Source organism: Pseudopodoces humilis, chromosome 3, assembly GCF_049639895.1.
Source record: "Pseudopodoces humilis isolate 2021_Gansu_Grassland_sample_001 chromosome 3, ASM4963989v1, whole genome shotgun sequence".
NCBI classification, from domain to species: domain Eukaryota; kingdom Metazoa; phylum Chordata; class Aves; order Passeriformes; family Paridae; genus Pseudopodoces; species Pseudopodoces humilis.
In genome coordinates, this window is record NC_142202.1 from 10,704,565 (window position 1) to 10,720,621 (window position 16,057).

A 16,057-nucleotide genomic window follows, 5' to 3' on the forward strand; every position below is an offset into this window, starting at 1 on the left:
GGGGCTTCCCTGTGGGAGTCTCCCCGAGGCAGGAGTTGCTCTCAGCCTGCCCCAGTCAGCTCCAGCCAGCACAAGGTTGTTTATTTCCCACATCTTCTGTGGGAAGGGCTACTGGGCAGGGGCTGAGTCCCAGGAAGCATCTGATGGTTAAACTCAGGCAGAGGTGCTGGCACGAGGCTCTGCATTTTCTGAAGTGCAGGTGGTTTTTTTAAACCATTGCCTCTGGGGTGTCTCTCTGTGCTGTGGAACGGGGCAAGGAGAGGCCATTGAGCCATGCTGATGATTGCTCAAAAAATAAGATATTTGGAAGTCAAGACCTTCCAGGGCCCAAATCATGAGACACAGCATTCTGGGGTCTCTGGTTTGCACAGGAGCTTTCCCCAAGACGAGCAAATCTAATCAGGCACTGCTGGTTTTCTCCAGGGGAAGATGACGATGACGATGAATGTGGGGAGGAGAAGCTGCCCTCCTGCTTTGACTACGTGATGCACTTTCTGACCGTCTTCTGGAAGGTCCTTTTTGCCTTCGTGCCCCCGACAGACTACTGGAATGGCTGGGCTTGCTTCGTTGTCTCCATCCTCATGATCGGCCTCCTGACAGCTTTCATTGGTGACCTGGCATCCCACTTTGGCTGCACCATTGGCCTGAAGGACTCGGTCACTGCCGTCGTGTTTGTCGCCCTGGGGACATCGGTGCCAGGTAAGCACAGCCATTTCTGGGGGTTTGTTGTGAAGGTCCATCTCCACCCAGGCTGGGGGTGGGGTTGGAGTCAGGGTTGGGGTAGGGGAGAGCTGTGCTCTGCAGGATCCCGAGGCACAGGTTTGAGATATATGTGGAAACAGGTTTTCAGTCTCAGATGGGCTGGAAGGATAGAACCAGGATGTGGATTCAGTCCCATGGGAATTATTTCAAGGACCATCCCACTGCAAAGACTGTGAAGTATCTATTTCTGTGGGCAGCCTCCATGGTATCCACTTTCAGAGTCGGAATTGGTCTTCAGTTAAAATGCTGCCTGTGCTGGCAGTCCTGCACTTTAAGGATCTGCTGCTTTAACCTTGCTCCTGGGTGAATTAAGTGTGAGTTCGTACTCAGGGCACACTTTCCAGCACGGGCACCTTTGTGTGAGCCCAGGTTCAGATGGATCAAGGTGAGGCTGCTGAGCTGGGGGAGCTGCTTGAAACACAACTTGTGAAGCTCTGGGGATTCCCATGTCAGCTTGTGTAAGAGAGCCTGTGCCGCTCACTCACCTTCTGCCACGGGCTCTGCTGGGCAGGAAAAGACTGATTTCTGGACAAGAGGCTCTGGCCCACCCCAACCATTCCTTGCATTGGTCACACCTTCCCTCACCATCTTCAAACTTCCAGTTATCAGCACCCAGATGCACAAAGATCCTGAAATTGTCCTAATGCTATCAAAGGCAAAGAGAAGAAGCAGCAGAACCAAAAAAAAAGAGCAGATCTGGGGCAAGGAACAGAAGAAGGAGCATTTTTTTAGACCTCTGGCAGTAAAGGCTTTAGCAGAAGGTTTGCAGGGCTTCTTCACATGTTTGACAGTGAAAATCTTCCCTCCTGCTCCTGGTGACATAAGGTGGCATTTAAGAAGCTCTTTTTTTAGAATACATTGGGCCACTCTTGCTTCAATTGGCTCCCAGGCCGTGCTGCGTTAGCTGGGTGCTGGTTGAACTCCTCTATGCTTTCCAGGAGATGGGCAGGCACCAGAGGAGAGCTAAGAGACATCAACACTGACAGGGACCTTCCCTGCATTGAAAGCACTGCTTCAGCTTGCAGAAGTGCATGTGGTTGTTTCTACACTCCTCCCTTCTCCCCCAGTGGCAGCTGCGTGGAGGCATCAGCACTGTTCCATAACTCTTTTACTGCGCTGTGATTGAGGCCTTTTCCTTCCTTTAGCAATCAGGTGCATTTCCATGGCAGCTGCTTTTTTTTTAAATAAAGCAGACTTTTGACTTTTTTGCTGCAAATGGACCCTCTCTCTGTGCTGATATGTGCCCATCCCCTCCTGTTCCATGAAACTGGATCTTTGTGCCAGGCTGCACTTTGCCATCTCACCTTGGAGCCCGCTGGGGAGGAGTGGAAAGGAAATCCTCTAGAATTAAAAAATGTGAAATACGACCTCTTTGTTTTCTTTTCCTGAGCCACACTGGGCTGCCTGTACCCAAGGTGATCTGGGAGCACAGGTATGTTCAGGACTCATCTTCTCACTGTTAGCTGTGAGAGTGCTCACCTGAACAAACCCACGGGTTAATCCCTCCTGCTCCTCCTTCCCCCTGCAGATCCAGAGTGGGTTTGGATGTAAAATCAGCACTTCCCAGTGGTGCAGTGCTGTCATGCTGGTCTGCCTGACACAAGGTTTTCCATTAAAATGGCCAGCCAAGTTTTATCACTGGTTTTAAAGCTGGCAGAGCACCTGGGCAAGCATGCACTCACCCAGATGGTTTTTGTTCCCAAGGGATGGAGGATGACCTGGTTTACCAAAGTGCCAGGGCCTGCACAAGGCACTGGACTTCTGGGAGGCAAGAGGTGATGGAGGCCATACTGGGGTAGCCCTGTATTTCTGACCATTGATATTTCCCCCCTGTGCATTTCCAGACCCTGATGGTCCCAGATGGTCCCCCGATTCTTTGGAATTTCCATCAGAAGAGGCTGTACCCTATCCCCTTACCCATTATTTTCTTGTTGCCACTGACATTTGCCCCCCAGCCACCCTCTTTTCCTGGGTGTTTCCTGAGGGTTTCTCCCCATCTTTCCCTTGCAGACACATTTGCCAGCAAAGTAGCAGCAACGCAGGACCAGTACGCGGATGCCTCCATCGGGAACGTCACCGGGAGCAACGCTGTGAACGTTTTCCTGGGCATTGGGGTGGCCTGGTCCATCGCAGCCATCTACCACGCGGCACACGGACAAGCCTTCCAAGTCTCCCCCGGCACACTGGCCTTCTCCGTCACCCTCTTCACCATTTTTGCTTTTATCAGTGTGGGAGTGCTGCTCTACCGGCGGAGACCCGAGATCGGAGGTGAGCTGGGCGGGCCGCGGACTTCCAAGCTGCTCACATCCTCACTCTTTATCCTCCTCTGGCTCTTGTACATATTCTTCTCATCTCTGGAAGCCTACTGCCACATAAAGGGCTTCTAAAGGGACAATCAGAGATAGTAAATATGTGTATATCTATATATATCTATATAGAGTGATATATAGGTATAGATATAGATATAAAGCTGTGTATAATGAACAGAGAAAGAATAAAAGAGATTTGCCATGTTCACACACCTGCTGATGGAAAGCGGCTTTGGAGCATCCTTTGAACTAGGCAGGACCCCAAAGCCAGCAGGACCCCTCCCCAGGCAGCAGCCCCAGCCAGGAGCCAGGGGCAGGGCCCTTTCTGCAACTCGACCAACAGGAGTGGCCGATGGCCACCGAGCCCCTTTCCATCGCTGACTCCCACCCGCTGGCCCCTGGGAAGACGGATGTGAAAGCGACCGGGGTGCGTCGGTGTGAGGAAGGCCAGAGTAGCTGGTGAGAAACAGAGCAGTGGGCAAGGGAAGCAGAGGAAAGCAAGGGTTCTGATGTCCCACCGCCATCCAGCTGCCTTCACCACTCGGGAACAGGCCCTCTGGCCCTGTTGGAGAGGAGCAAGAGACCGAACTGAAGACAAGGGGAAACTGGGAGCTTTCTAAGGATAGAACACAAACCGTTTTCGTCATTGATTTGGGGTTGGTTTTTTTGTTTCGTTTTGGCGTGTGTACAACTAGCATTTCCCATCCACATGCCCCTCACCTTCCCCTGTCCATGCTTTGGGGGCGCACAGCCGCAGCCTCGTGTCCAGTGTCCCAAGCCGAGGCTGCGCGGAGCGGCGGGAGCCTTCCTCCCGCTCCTCCGCCTCCTCGGGCATGCTGTCGTGGTACTTGTAACATTTGCATGAATGAAATGAAATCTATCTGTATATAGCATCCTATAGCGATAGTCCTTCCAACCATGTGGGTTGAGCATCGCAGATTACAAGCGTTTTTTTTTCACTGGGTTTTATTTATTTTTAGTTAGTTCAGTTTTGCCATAGGGTTTTTGCTCGTTTGTTTGTTTGTTTCCTCTCAGCGGGGGTGGAAAGGATGGAAAGCTGTCCCCACTTACTGCTCGTGGCATGGGTCCATGAGAAGCAATAACAGCCATGCAGTTGTAGGTTTTCAGGGGAGGAAAAGCCACACCCCAGAGGCTTCAGGCTCTGTCCAGCTGTGTGGATGGGGTCCTCTGATGTGCTAAAGCCAGTGTGAACACCTCCTCTGCCCACAGGAGGTTTTACACAAGGTCCCAGGGAGTGGGGCGAGCAGTCTGAGGGGAACAAGCGTGGCTGACTCCCAGCACCTCACATGCTTCTCCTGCCTTCTGAGTCGGTGTCTGCCTCAAAGCCCTTGGCCCCCTGCTACTCCCTGTATCCCCAGAGGTGTAGTGACAGCCCCTGTTTCTGAGTGTTAAGCCATCAGGACCAGTCCCCAAAGCTGGTCCTTTCCCACAGCCATTTGGAGGCAGAATAATCCAACGTAAGGGCTGAAGGGCCGGATGAGATCTCCCACTCCACTGAGTGTAGCCAGGAGGCATCCCCCCAGGAGCAGGTCATGTTTTGCACTCTCCAAATCTGAAAGCACTGGACAGGATGAGACAGGGAGGTGTAACTCAGCATCACCCCCCTGATGCCAGGAGTGCAGGCTGGGGTGGAGAGTTGAGCCAGGGAAATGTGGGTGTAGAGCTCCCCAGGGCACAGCACAGGGGAGACACTGGGCACTGGTGCTGGGAGATGCCTTCTGACCCGATGCCCTTTGCCAGGCTTCCTGACATTCCAGCCAGGCAAACTCCCAGCCTGCCTGTCCGTGGTGAGCTCTTCCCACTCAGCTGAAAACCACGTCTGATGCTTGTACCATAACCAGCTGGCTGGGGGTATTTGTACTCATCTTGAACTATCTGTGGAAATTTTAATTAACCTGCTGTAAGGTTTTTCTCTAGGCATATGAAGTTGTGGGTTTGGTTGGTTTTTTTTTCTTCTCGAGCCTTTTTTCACTTTTGATTTGTTTTGGGGTTTTACTGTTTTGTTTCTCATTGTTTTGGGGGAAAAATCAAACACAGGTGCAGGTTGTTCAGGTTTATGATTACCTTTATGTACAATGATTTCATTTTCATCTGTTTGGCTTCATTTTTTTTCTTTGTGTGTATTGCCCACCACTATAGGCAGTGAGTCCACTAATTGTGATGATCCTTATCAATGGTACACAATGCACAGAGAAATAAAGTTTGTAATGATTCCTGATGGATCCAGTACTGCTCCTGCATATTCTCTATGGAAAACCCTTCTCTCCCCCTCCAGCTGTTTCCCCTCTGTACCCATCTCTCCTTGACTCATTGGTTTGCCTCCACCGTGTTTCTGCCACTGTCAGGGGCAGCGGTGCCTCGGCACGGCCGCCCCTGCCCCATCTCACGTCCTTCCTCCCGCTCCATCTCCATGGTGCCTCAGGCTCGGTGTGTGCTGCCGTGCAGCCGGGGCTCACAGCCCGCCCCACTCTCAGGGGGATGCAGGAAACCACCCAGGGACAAAGCTGCAGGGCATCCCACCCTCCTGGGGCCAGGGGCTGCTCCAGTGCTGCCTCCCTGGCCAGTGCTGGCTTGCCCTAGGCTCGGGGAGAGCTGTGGGTGTGCCCCCAAGGTGCCAAGCAGCTCTTTCTTCTTGTGTCCTCTACAGAACTGCTCCAGCTCTTGCTACAGCTTAACCCCGTGCTGGGTTAAGCCACGAGCTAACTCTGAGGGAGAATGCAAGAGAGGCATTACCAGGGCAGGGTCTGTGGGTGCCAAAGCAGATCTGAGACATCCCAAGAGGCTGGGCTGCTCTCAAGGGGTGCCTGCCTGTGCCCCAGTCCTGGTGCCGTGGGCTGTTTCAGACCCATGTGCCTCGACACAGCTCAGCCAGCACTGAGGAGGAGAAAAGTCTCCCCATGCCCAGGGATGTTGCTCCTCCTTGTGTTTCATCCAGCATCTGTTGAGCTGTCCCCAGATAAACCCTCCCTGCAATGCCTGGGAGGTCCTGCTCTGACAGCTGGACTCAAACACCAGCCCTGGAGATGGGCCCCAGGCAAGCACTGCCTTCAACACTGCCCAGCAGAGAGCACGGCCGCGACGTCCACGTGCTGCGATGTCCATGTGCTTTTCCCAGGCAGTGGATTGTGAAAGCAAAGCAGCTCTTTTGACCCAGTAATTGCATCTGCTGAAAGGTGATGTTGTTGTTTTCCCCTCATCATTTGCTTCTCCAGAATGAATTGCCTTCGCTGAAGTAATTAACAAGTCAAATGGGGCTTGTGTAGCCACTCAGGTTAGACAGTAAATAACTCTTCTGCTCACAGAGCTTTCCAGAGGGAATGATGGAGCAGTGCTTGCTTAGGACAAGGCCTAAACCACAGGTTAAACACCAGCCCAGTTCTCTGCCAGCTGTGTGCTTTTGGGCATGTCTAACACGGCTGTGCACGCCGTGGCTGTGCTGTGGCTCGTGGAGGGGTCACGGGGAGCAGCGAGGGAAAGCGCTGTTCCTGACGGTGCCAGGCCTGCTCTTCTGCACAGTCTGCTCCTTAAACCACACTCTGCAAAGGCAGAGGAGAACTGCCCTCCCTGAGAAGACCCCGGCACTGGCTGGCAGGAGGAAGCACATCGCCGGCACAGTCACGCCTTGTCACAGCTCAGCTCCGTGGATCCCGTCTCATGCCAGAACTCTCCCATCTCTTCCTCGTCCAGCCTCCCCACCCATGGGGAGAACATTGAGAACATCTCTGACAAAGGCCTGGGTTTATGGATGTTGCCAGAAGCAGCATTTAAACCCTTGGCCTCCATCCATCTGCCTGCCCCATTTGCTCTTGCCCCCTCTCATCCATCACCCCCCAGCCAAAGGCAAACCTTTCCATGGAGAAGGATGCAGCACATGCCCAAAGGACATTCAGAGACAGACACCCAAATAACTCCACAGGCCACTGCCAAGCACGTGGGGACGAGCAGAAGGAACACACTAGAGACAGCCCAAACCATCTTGGGCAAACCATACTGCCAGCTCTCCAGGGCTCAGCAGGCGCAGAGGCAAATCCCAGTCACAGCCTGAACCCTCGGAAAAGGCTCAAAAAAAGGACAAGAGCCACAGATCTGCAGTGCCTCATGGCTGAGCCCACCCCACCTGTGCCAGGGCAGCACAGGAATTGCTCAGTCCCAAGGTGTGAACCCCTCATCTCCAGCCAAACGAGGCTCCTGCCCCTGTGTCACCGCGTGCCGGCAGCCTGTGATCGCAAGACTCATTTGTGCATCCTCATCCCTGCTCCCTGAAAGGACAGAGGGGAGGAGGGAGGCCTTGAGCCCAGCGTGGTCACCAGCCTGGCTGTGAACTCACTGCACTCTTCCTGCTGTGGGCAGGGACCAGGGAACCAGAGCTCCCGTGTTATTGTTACAGCTATTTTTAAATTCTTGGGTAAGAATCGTCGGCATTGGTGGCCACACACATAACTCAGGAGGAAGTTCAACTACATTCCTGGAGGGGCAGAGCTGAGCTTAGCCAGAAAGCGACAGAAAACTTAATGCTGGATGCTGTAATTCCAGGACAAAGCCTTCCATTATTTTCTGTAGGCTTTGGCACCCAAGCCCACCTGGAGAAACGTGTTTGCAGAGCACCAGGAGCCTCTCTGGCCTCTCTGAGCACGCAGTGACCAACTCCTGACGCCTATACACGAGCTCAGCACAGCTGTGGAAAAGCCTGTTTATCTTGTAAAAAACTGACTTGCACAGGAAAGAGTCCAGAGGCGTCCGTATTCTTGCAAAAAGCACCCAGGGACAATAAATACAGTGAGATTCCTCACCTTTTAAGGACTTGAGCCTTTCTGCTGTTGGAACTGGAGGTGCCAAGAGCCTCTTGCCAGGCAGCAGCACCCCTCACACAGAGGGAAGGGACACTGCAAGGGAAATGGGCCTGCCTGGCCAAGTAGGAGCTGTTATCAGCAAAGATAGGCAGGAGCTTGCTGCTACCAGCAGGATTTTCTGCCTGTGGGATGCCCCTGAGAGCATCCAAGGAGTCTCCACAGGGTCTTGCTCTCTCTCTGGAGCATCCCAAGAGGGGCCAGTCCTGCCCCTGGGACCCAGTGCCCCCAGGGTGGTTCACCACCCTCTCCTGCAAGCTCTGCACCCTCCCTTGGCTCCGTCCCCTTTCCCAAAGGGAATGCCAGCTTGGGGCTGCCCTCACTACAAGTGTGCAAGAGGGCACTGGGGCACCCAAAAGCAGGTGCTGTGGAGCACTGCTGGAGCTGGGTGTTCCAGCAGGATGTCCAGCATTGGAGGGCACAGGGAAGGGACAAGTGCCAAGGGGTCCCACTCAGATCTGGAATCCTTGTTCAAGCACTGCCACAGCATGTCCCCTGCCCTGGCTGCCGTGGGCACGGGCATGCACCAACCTCGATTGCTGCACAGACACAGCACAGCCTCCCGCTCCTCTGGCTGCCCACGGGCACCAGCCCCAGACAGTATTTTTATCTCTTTGATTCAAAACAGCCCTTGGCCTGTTGTGCTGCACCAGGAAAGCTTTCTGCCCCTCCCAGTATGCAGCCCCAGCCCAGTTCAGGTGGCACTGGGAAGGACCATAGTGACCCACCATTATGACCCCAGCTGATGTCGGGCTCCTCCACATTCTGCCTCGAGCCATCTCAAGGTCCCAAAATCACTGTCTATGCTCTGTGCCCATCCAGCCTGTGGCTTGCCTCCCCTGTGAAGCCTCTTCACCTTCCATCTTCTCCCAAGCTCCGTGCAGAAGAGCATTCCCTGTCCCTCCCTGCTGCCCCACAGCTGAGGGCTTCCGTGTGGGGCACATTTCCTTTCTCACTGCACTGAAAGACGACACTTGTTAGCTCAGCCTTGCTGTCCGTGCCTCAAGGCAAAGATGAACCACCCCACATCGTGGACCTGAGCCCCTACAAGCTAAGGAGCAGCCAAACTTCCACACAAACCCCAGCACAGCACGCTGAGCCCCTCCTGCTCATCACCCAGGCACAGTCACAGCCACTACCCACAGGCAGTTTTTAATGTGCCACTGTCCTTCACTCATTAGTCTGTGGAAGATTTTTTGCTGAATTTCCACCATTGTCAAGTCCCACAGATGCTCCACCCCCCGCCCAGCCCAAACGTGCCTCTATGTTTCCAAATCAAACTAATTTTCTTTAGCTGGGGGTTCAAGGCTTTCCTGCCTTAGCTTGAAATGGGCAGTTTAAGTTGAGCAAGTTTCAATGGCTTGGGATGCTTATCCTTAGAGCTCCTAAACCCTTGCAGCACGTGGGAGACTGCCACAGGGCTCTCTCCCTGTACCTCCCGACCTCTTTGTTGAGCTGGCATTTATTCTTCCTCCATTGCTTCCAGCTCAGAGGGGTCTCTACAGATGGGAGGATGAGACCTGCATGGAACACAGCCTTGCTCTGCTTTCCTGATGGAAACTGCCGTGTCCATGGCACCGCCATCCCCATGAGTGTGTGTCCCTCTCTCCCAGCCCACAGCCCCTGGCAGGCTCCTTGCTCACCGAGGTGTGAGATCCTGGCAGATCAGCTGCTTTGCAGAGACACTTAGAAACACTCAGAATTTCTAAGTCCCTGTGAGATCGCTGTGCTGGCACGGGCGAGGTTGGATCCTGGTGGTGCAAACGTGTCCCAGAGCTTATCTGGGAACATGAATGAAAGGTTTTGTGAGATTTGTGAATCCCAGGGATGCAGGGAGGTGCACAAGTGGATTTCTCCTTGTTTCCTGTAAGGCTGAGATGCCTCCCTTGCCTTCAGCTCCAGCCCTGTGCCCTGCCCCGGCCTTTCCTTGCAGTAGGAGCTGTGATGAGCTGCCCCTTGGCTGAACTCCCCCTGTTCAAATGAGGACGAAGTGATGCCTGTTGGTGTCTTCATTGGCTTGCCCCATGCTGCCTCCTTCATCTTGCGAGCTCTTGAGAAAAATGTGCCCATGCAGGGAGCCTTGCAGGAACCCTGCTTGTCTTGCTCTTAATCAGGAAACATACACTACTTTCTGCAGCTCAAGAGAGCAAAAGATGGCAATAATACCTCTTACATTACAGGCACCGTGTTAGCAAGGAAGAAAACCTTATTTATTTTTTCCCTGACAATACCTGTCCTACTTCTTTTTTCCATAATGCATTAAGCATTAGGAGGCACAGCTCTGCACACAGTCCAGCTCTCAAGACTACCTGTTTGAGCACATTGCTCAGCAATCCAGCAGATTTATTTGTGGATGAAGGGCAGAAGGTGGTGAATTCTCCTACAATTCCTAGCTCCTGCTGGAAGACACACAGCCGTGCTGGCAAAACCCACAAAGCGCAAGGTTGTGTAAAACGCAGCCCTTTGTATCCTGGGTCTCTGTGCCAAGAAGACCTGGCATGAGGCTGTAAAATCCAAATCATGAACCTCCTGAAGACCACTCAGCAGCAATGGGTGTCTTTATCCCTCCTGCTGTCTCCAGGCTGTCCGGAGAGGTCTCTGGCACACCTGGTGTTCCCCGAGTGAGAACGTCAGCGCTAATCAAGCGACGAGAGGACTCGGAGTAGACAAACCACGTTCTACCTCCCACCCCAAACACAAGCCCACAGGATATTCCCAGCAAGAGGCAGTCAGACTGCCAGGCAGTCCTTGGGAAGCCTCACCCACCTCAAAGGCAGCAGGTTCCCCATGGCTTCCCGCTGCTCCCCACATCACTGCCGTGAGGGATGGGCTGCTCGCAGCTCAGCATCCTGCAGGCACAGCCAAAGGAGACACCTGCGCTCCCCAGGCTTGCTCATGGGAGCATCAGGCAGAGAGGCCTGCAAGGAGTGGCCATAATATTTCAAAGGAGAGATAAATGAGATGGGAATTAGTTAAAAAAAACAAAACCTACAGTAGCGGTAATTAAGATCCATCACTTATTTTCCGCTGTAATGAAGTGGCCCAATTATCTTGATGCTTGAGTGACCACTCCAGTTCTCAAAAGTCATTTCCTCACACTTGAACAACTGCTCCTCCTTCCAGAGTAACCATCTCAGAAAGAAACGCATCTTTCCTGGCAGAGATGTGATTCATGTCAGCAGCTCCTCCCACTGTCCCTCTCAGGAGCAGAGGGACACTCGGGCAGGGAGCTGCCTGCACAGCCCATCCCAGGGCTGCTGGACACTCCCCACAGCAAGGCTCCCCTGGAACAGCGGGATGCAAGGGGGAAAGAGCTCAGAGTGGCTCCCTGGGCCTGATAAGTGAAGGGGACAGCTGGTGGCTGGATGCAGCCCATGAGGGGAGGCAGGCAGCAAGCGTGTGGTGAGTCTCCTCACGGGCAGCCCATGCCAGGCTGGTGGCTGGGGACAGCACTGCCAAGGCAAGCTGTCCTCTGGGATTTTGGATGTGCTGCAGAAAGAATGGCTCTCACTTTCCTGCTCTCCTCTGACAGCCACCAATCTCTGACAGCCCCCAGAGTGCCCCTGCTCAGCAGCCCGAGGGGAGCTCTCCGTGACCCCTGGAGCAGCACGGGGTGGGCAGGAGGCTGTGACCACCCTTCCTGATGCACCCAAAGCCACCTGCCACCGTCATCCTGTCACCCATCACCCTGTGTGTGTCCCCCCTCACGACCACAAGGCACTCTAGGGCAGACAGACATCTTGTGCAAACCTTGACAGAGAGAGAGAGAGAAAGAGAGAGATCTCTGACACCCCAACCAGCCCCCTGCTCCCTCCACCAGGGACAGGGCAGGCAGACCCCAGCTGGACAGATCCAAATTATTCCAAAGCTGGGCTGAGAGTTTGCAGGAGAACTGGTTTGCCTGGAGACAGAAACCAGAGCACGGGTCATAAATTCAACTCCACCTTCCCTCTGCCGCCTGCGCCGTGCTTGGCGCCACGAGCTGGCACTGCCCCGGCTTGTGCCCCAAGCTGAGGGCCACCCCCGGGCTCAGCAGCTGGAGCCCCCCAGTCTCTCTGTCTCTGTCACAGTTCCTCACAAATTCAGTGGCACAATGCAGCTACACTATTTGAAAAGCCATAATATTTGTTGGTACGACTCTTTTATTACTGTCAATTTATATATATATTTGTTGATAAAAGAGGTCATCTTGGGAGACACTTCCAGTCTACTGGGAAATAATTGTCTGATGCTGTATATTCTGTACATGCTGTATAAACAAAGCAAAATATGTAAATCTAAATGTTTGGTGGACTCGGTGGCAGGTGCTGCAGGGGGAGATTGGGACCAGGCGAGGCCCCTCCTTGGGCCACCACGGCTCAGGCTCGGGGTCCCAGCAGAGTCACCGTCCTGCTGGGCTCTGTGTACGCTCTGGGGCAGGATCTGGGGCAGTGCAGGGGCGAAGCCTGCGGCTCCCTCGGTGCTTTTCCCCGCACAAAGGTGAAAGGGGGCGGCTTTGGGAGCTCTCTTGACCTCCCTCCTGGGGCACAGCGCAGGGCCGGGCACGGCCGGATCCATCGGGAACGCTCAGCACGCCCGGGGTCACCCACCTGCTCCCCTGCCCTCCTGCCCAGGGAGGACAGCCCTCAGCCACCACCCAGCACGACATCTCTAAGCCTTAGAGGTCCCAGAGAGACGATTCCCCGTGGGAAGACGGCCGGTGACGGCAGAGACTGGCTCCAAGCATCCGGCTTCTCCAGCTCCTTCCCACGCCGATCCCAGCCGCCCTCCCTGGTGTGTTTTACAGCAGCCACGAGCTGTGACCTTCTAACCCGACACACGCTCTTAGAAAACCTTGTTTCATATTTTCCGTGGTATCAATCTACAACTTTTGAAATTACTGGACACAGTCGTGGTAGCCTAAAAGTTGTGCTGAGCTCATATATTTTTATATTTGTGGTGTTTTCCTATCAATAGAGAGTAGTGAACCCTATAGCTGAAAGTGAACTATTCAAAATAAATATATGACTGCAGAAAATATTTGTAAAAATAATTTATTTGAAATATTCTGCCAAAGATAGTTCTCTAATGATCTGTAAGATGTTGTTTCTCTCTTTTTGCTCTGAATGTCATTGTGAAAGGACCCTTCTCCCTGTATCTTTTGATTTTTTTTTTATTTTTTTTTTTTGTATCTTTAAGGGCAAAGAAATATTCCAATGGTTTTTTTTTTACTAGAGCAGTAAATAGAGTAGTAGAGAGGCACAAGACAACTCTGCAAAGGTGATAAACAGGATCCAGTAACAATCACTCTGAAAATCTGGTTTCTCCCGTACTTCTGGCTGACAGATGGGGTTTGAAGCCTGGGACAGCTGTCCAGCAGGAAGAGCTTGGCTGCTTGCTGCTGCTGTGGCTGCTGTGTAGCTTACCCAAAGGAGAGAAATCGCCTGAGAATCCCATCCCCAGGCTTGGGGCATTTGGATCCCCTTGCATCCAGTCTTAGCCTCTTCATTATTTATGGCCATGATTTATTTATTAGCCCTTAATAGGCCCTGTGGCACATGGGGAACCCTCACCCAGAGCTTTGCGGGGCTTCAGTCCAATTCCCTCCATGCACCTGCCAGCAGCCCTGAACCAGTGGCACAGGGAATCCTGCTGGCATCCAGGCCTCTCCCCTTCCTCACATGGGGACAGGCCAGGGGACACCCAGCCACCAGGGGACACGATACTTTAGCAAGAGGAGCCATCCCTGCAGGTATCCAGTTAAAACGGAGGAAGGCACAGCCTTTTACCATGGAGAAGCTGCCTAGATTAGTCTTTTAGAAATTACTAATTTTTTATTTTTTTTTTTTGTAGAGAAAAATCTTCTTTCCCTTCTTCATTTCTCCCTTTTGAACGAACTTTTCAATAGTAGGGAAAGCCTTCATTATCTTCTGTGATCCCCAGGTCTGCTGCGGTGGAAATAAATCCTCAGCCACGTCTGTTAGGCTCCACCACTTCAAAGAGATTTTTGGCTCAGATTTTTTTTTCCCCTCTGAGCAGATTCACGGTTTCTTAAACGTCTTGGCCATAAAGATCTGGAGGAATTAATTGGTAAAAAAAAAAAAAATAAAAGCCCCGTTCCAGTGAATGTGTTTCCACAAGCAATTCAACTTTTGACTCCCCCAAGGTCAGGCACGTGTGTGTTTTATTGGGAACGGAGGTGGGAAAAGCAGTTTCCAAGCCATAGGGTGTGATGGGTGTGATGGGAGAGCTGCTGTCCATGGGGCGTGGGTGGCACACTCTGCAGCCAGGGGAACCAGGTGCCAGGGAATCTCTGTTTCTCTGTGCAATGGGCTCTCTGAATCCGGAGCTGCTGCGTCACAGGGAAACGCAAGCGAGCCAGGGAAGACAATGGTGAGAAGAATTGGGTTTCTGATCACTGTGCATTTTGTTAATTAGTGAATTCAAATAGTTTTATTTTTACCAAAAACAGATAATCTTTATTCCAGTAAAGACAACTGTTGACTTGAGATATATATAAATATATATATATATATTATTTGAATGGTTTATATCCTGTTGCTCTAACTACATAAAATGGAAACATGTTGCAAGTTGTGTCATTTCAATATACAAAATAAATGACTTTTCCCTGCATGCTGCCTGGGTATGTTGTGATTTGAATTAAGAGTTATATTTGAATTGCCTTATTCAAGAGGTTGTATGTTACCTAACTGGGGAATGACCTGGCACTGTTCATCACATTACATGTGTACTTGATGCTGTGTTATGTCAAATTCAGATGAGTTGTCTGTCATCTATGTATTTTGTGGGAGATCTTTTATCTTGTTAAACTGTGATATGTAAACCTTCATTGCCTGAAATAGTCACAGTTGTATAAATCAGTGTCTTCAGCTGTTTTCCTAATTTTAACACAATTCCTAACACAAAATATAGATGTTTGTAAATTCTTCATTCATTTGGTCTATTTTTATGTATGAGGCTTTTTTAATCTGGCAAAGCAGTAAGATAAGGCAGTTTCCCCGGAATTTTTCAATCGAGGCTCAGCTGCATTTCCATCCCTCGGCAAGAGGCAACAACCAATTTTCAGCAGGGACAATTGGCAATTCGGGATGTCTGTTTATTGCTGTTATCTCTCCTGGCTCGGCTGGGCCATTATCCTGGCAGAAGGCGATGATTAATGACGAGCCAGATCGGTGACAGCGCTCCGGGAACACCAGGCACTTCCCAGCGCCTTCCTCAGGCCCCGCACCTCTGCCGGGCTGGGTGGGAGGGAGGGGTGGGGGTCCCTGCCGACACATCTGGCAGCAGCACTGCGGCCAGGAAACAAACAGCTCGTTTTGGGGAACAGACCGCCAGAAGCCCATCGCCAGCTGGCAGACGACCGGAGCATTTCTGGACATTTCCGCCCCCGTGCCTAAAGCCCCAAGCAAAACCCCAAGGCTGGGATCATTAAAACGCTCTTGCCAGAGTCAGACACGGTCCCTGCTCAGCTCATCACCCCGAGCACAAGCAGCACAGACGGCTCGGGCACACGAACCACGCCGAGGTGGGAGAGCTCTCCCCGCTCTTCCAGGCTGGAGCGCAGCTGCACAGGAAACGCTGCTCGCTTTTTGTGCCTAGTAACCATAAGAAACACATGGCCAGAGGGGGAAAATCTCCTGGAGCGGGACAAGCTGTGGTCCTGGCTTATTGAATCTATCCAAGGCTTCGAGTGCTAAAACAATTCCCATCCACAAACGTACCCATCTTTCTTTTTCTTCCTTTAGTTTTGGCATGCTTCGGGTTTGAAGGCTGTCGGAAGGGGAAAATGCACTGAGAAGGGCTGGGGGAGGAGGCTGCCAGAGGCAGCGCGGTGCGGCACCCCGCAAACGACCCCGAGGACTGGGGGAAACAGGCTCGCTAGAGACAAGTGTGCGGTAGAAATTCTAATATCTGCTTCAGCCCCGAGGGCTCTCGGTGTGACCCCAGGAGTGTCGCGGCCCCGAAGCCGCCGCGCCGCCACCCGCGCCCGGGCAACTCTGCGCGGGTAACGGCGGGGGGCGGGGCTTACGAGACCCGCCCCTCGCTTCCCATTGGCTGCGGCCGGGGTCCCCCCTGCCGCCATTGGCTGGTGCGCGGGCGGGTTTCCCGCGCGCG

General features: G+C 52.7%; 1 protein-coding gene across 8 annotated transcripts in view; it reads left to right on the forward strand.

Annotated features, from left to right (window-relative positions):
• The window catches only part of SLC8A1 (solute carrier family 8 member A1), a 131,476-nt gene extending 116,620 nt beyond the window's left edge, over positions 1-14,856 (forward strand). For all 8 annotated transcript variants that reach the window (XM_088052551.1, XM_088052556.1, XM_088052554.1 and 5 more), the window contains 2 exons: positions 424-699; positions 2,773-14,856. In XM_088052551.1, coding sequence (XP_087908677.1) covers positions 424-699; positions 2,773-3,149 — 653 coding nt within the window. In that variant the 3' untranslated portion in view covers positions 3,150-14,856. The remainder of the gene's footprint in view (positions 1-423; positions 700-2,772) is intronic.
• The last annotated feature ends 1,201 nt before the right edge of the window (positions 14,857-16,057 follow it).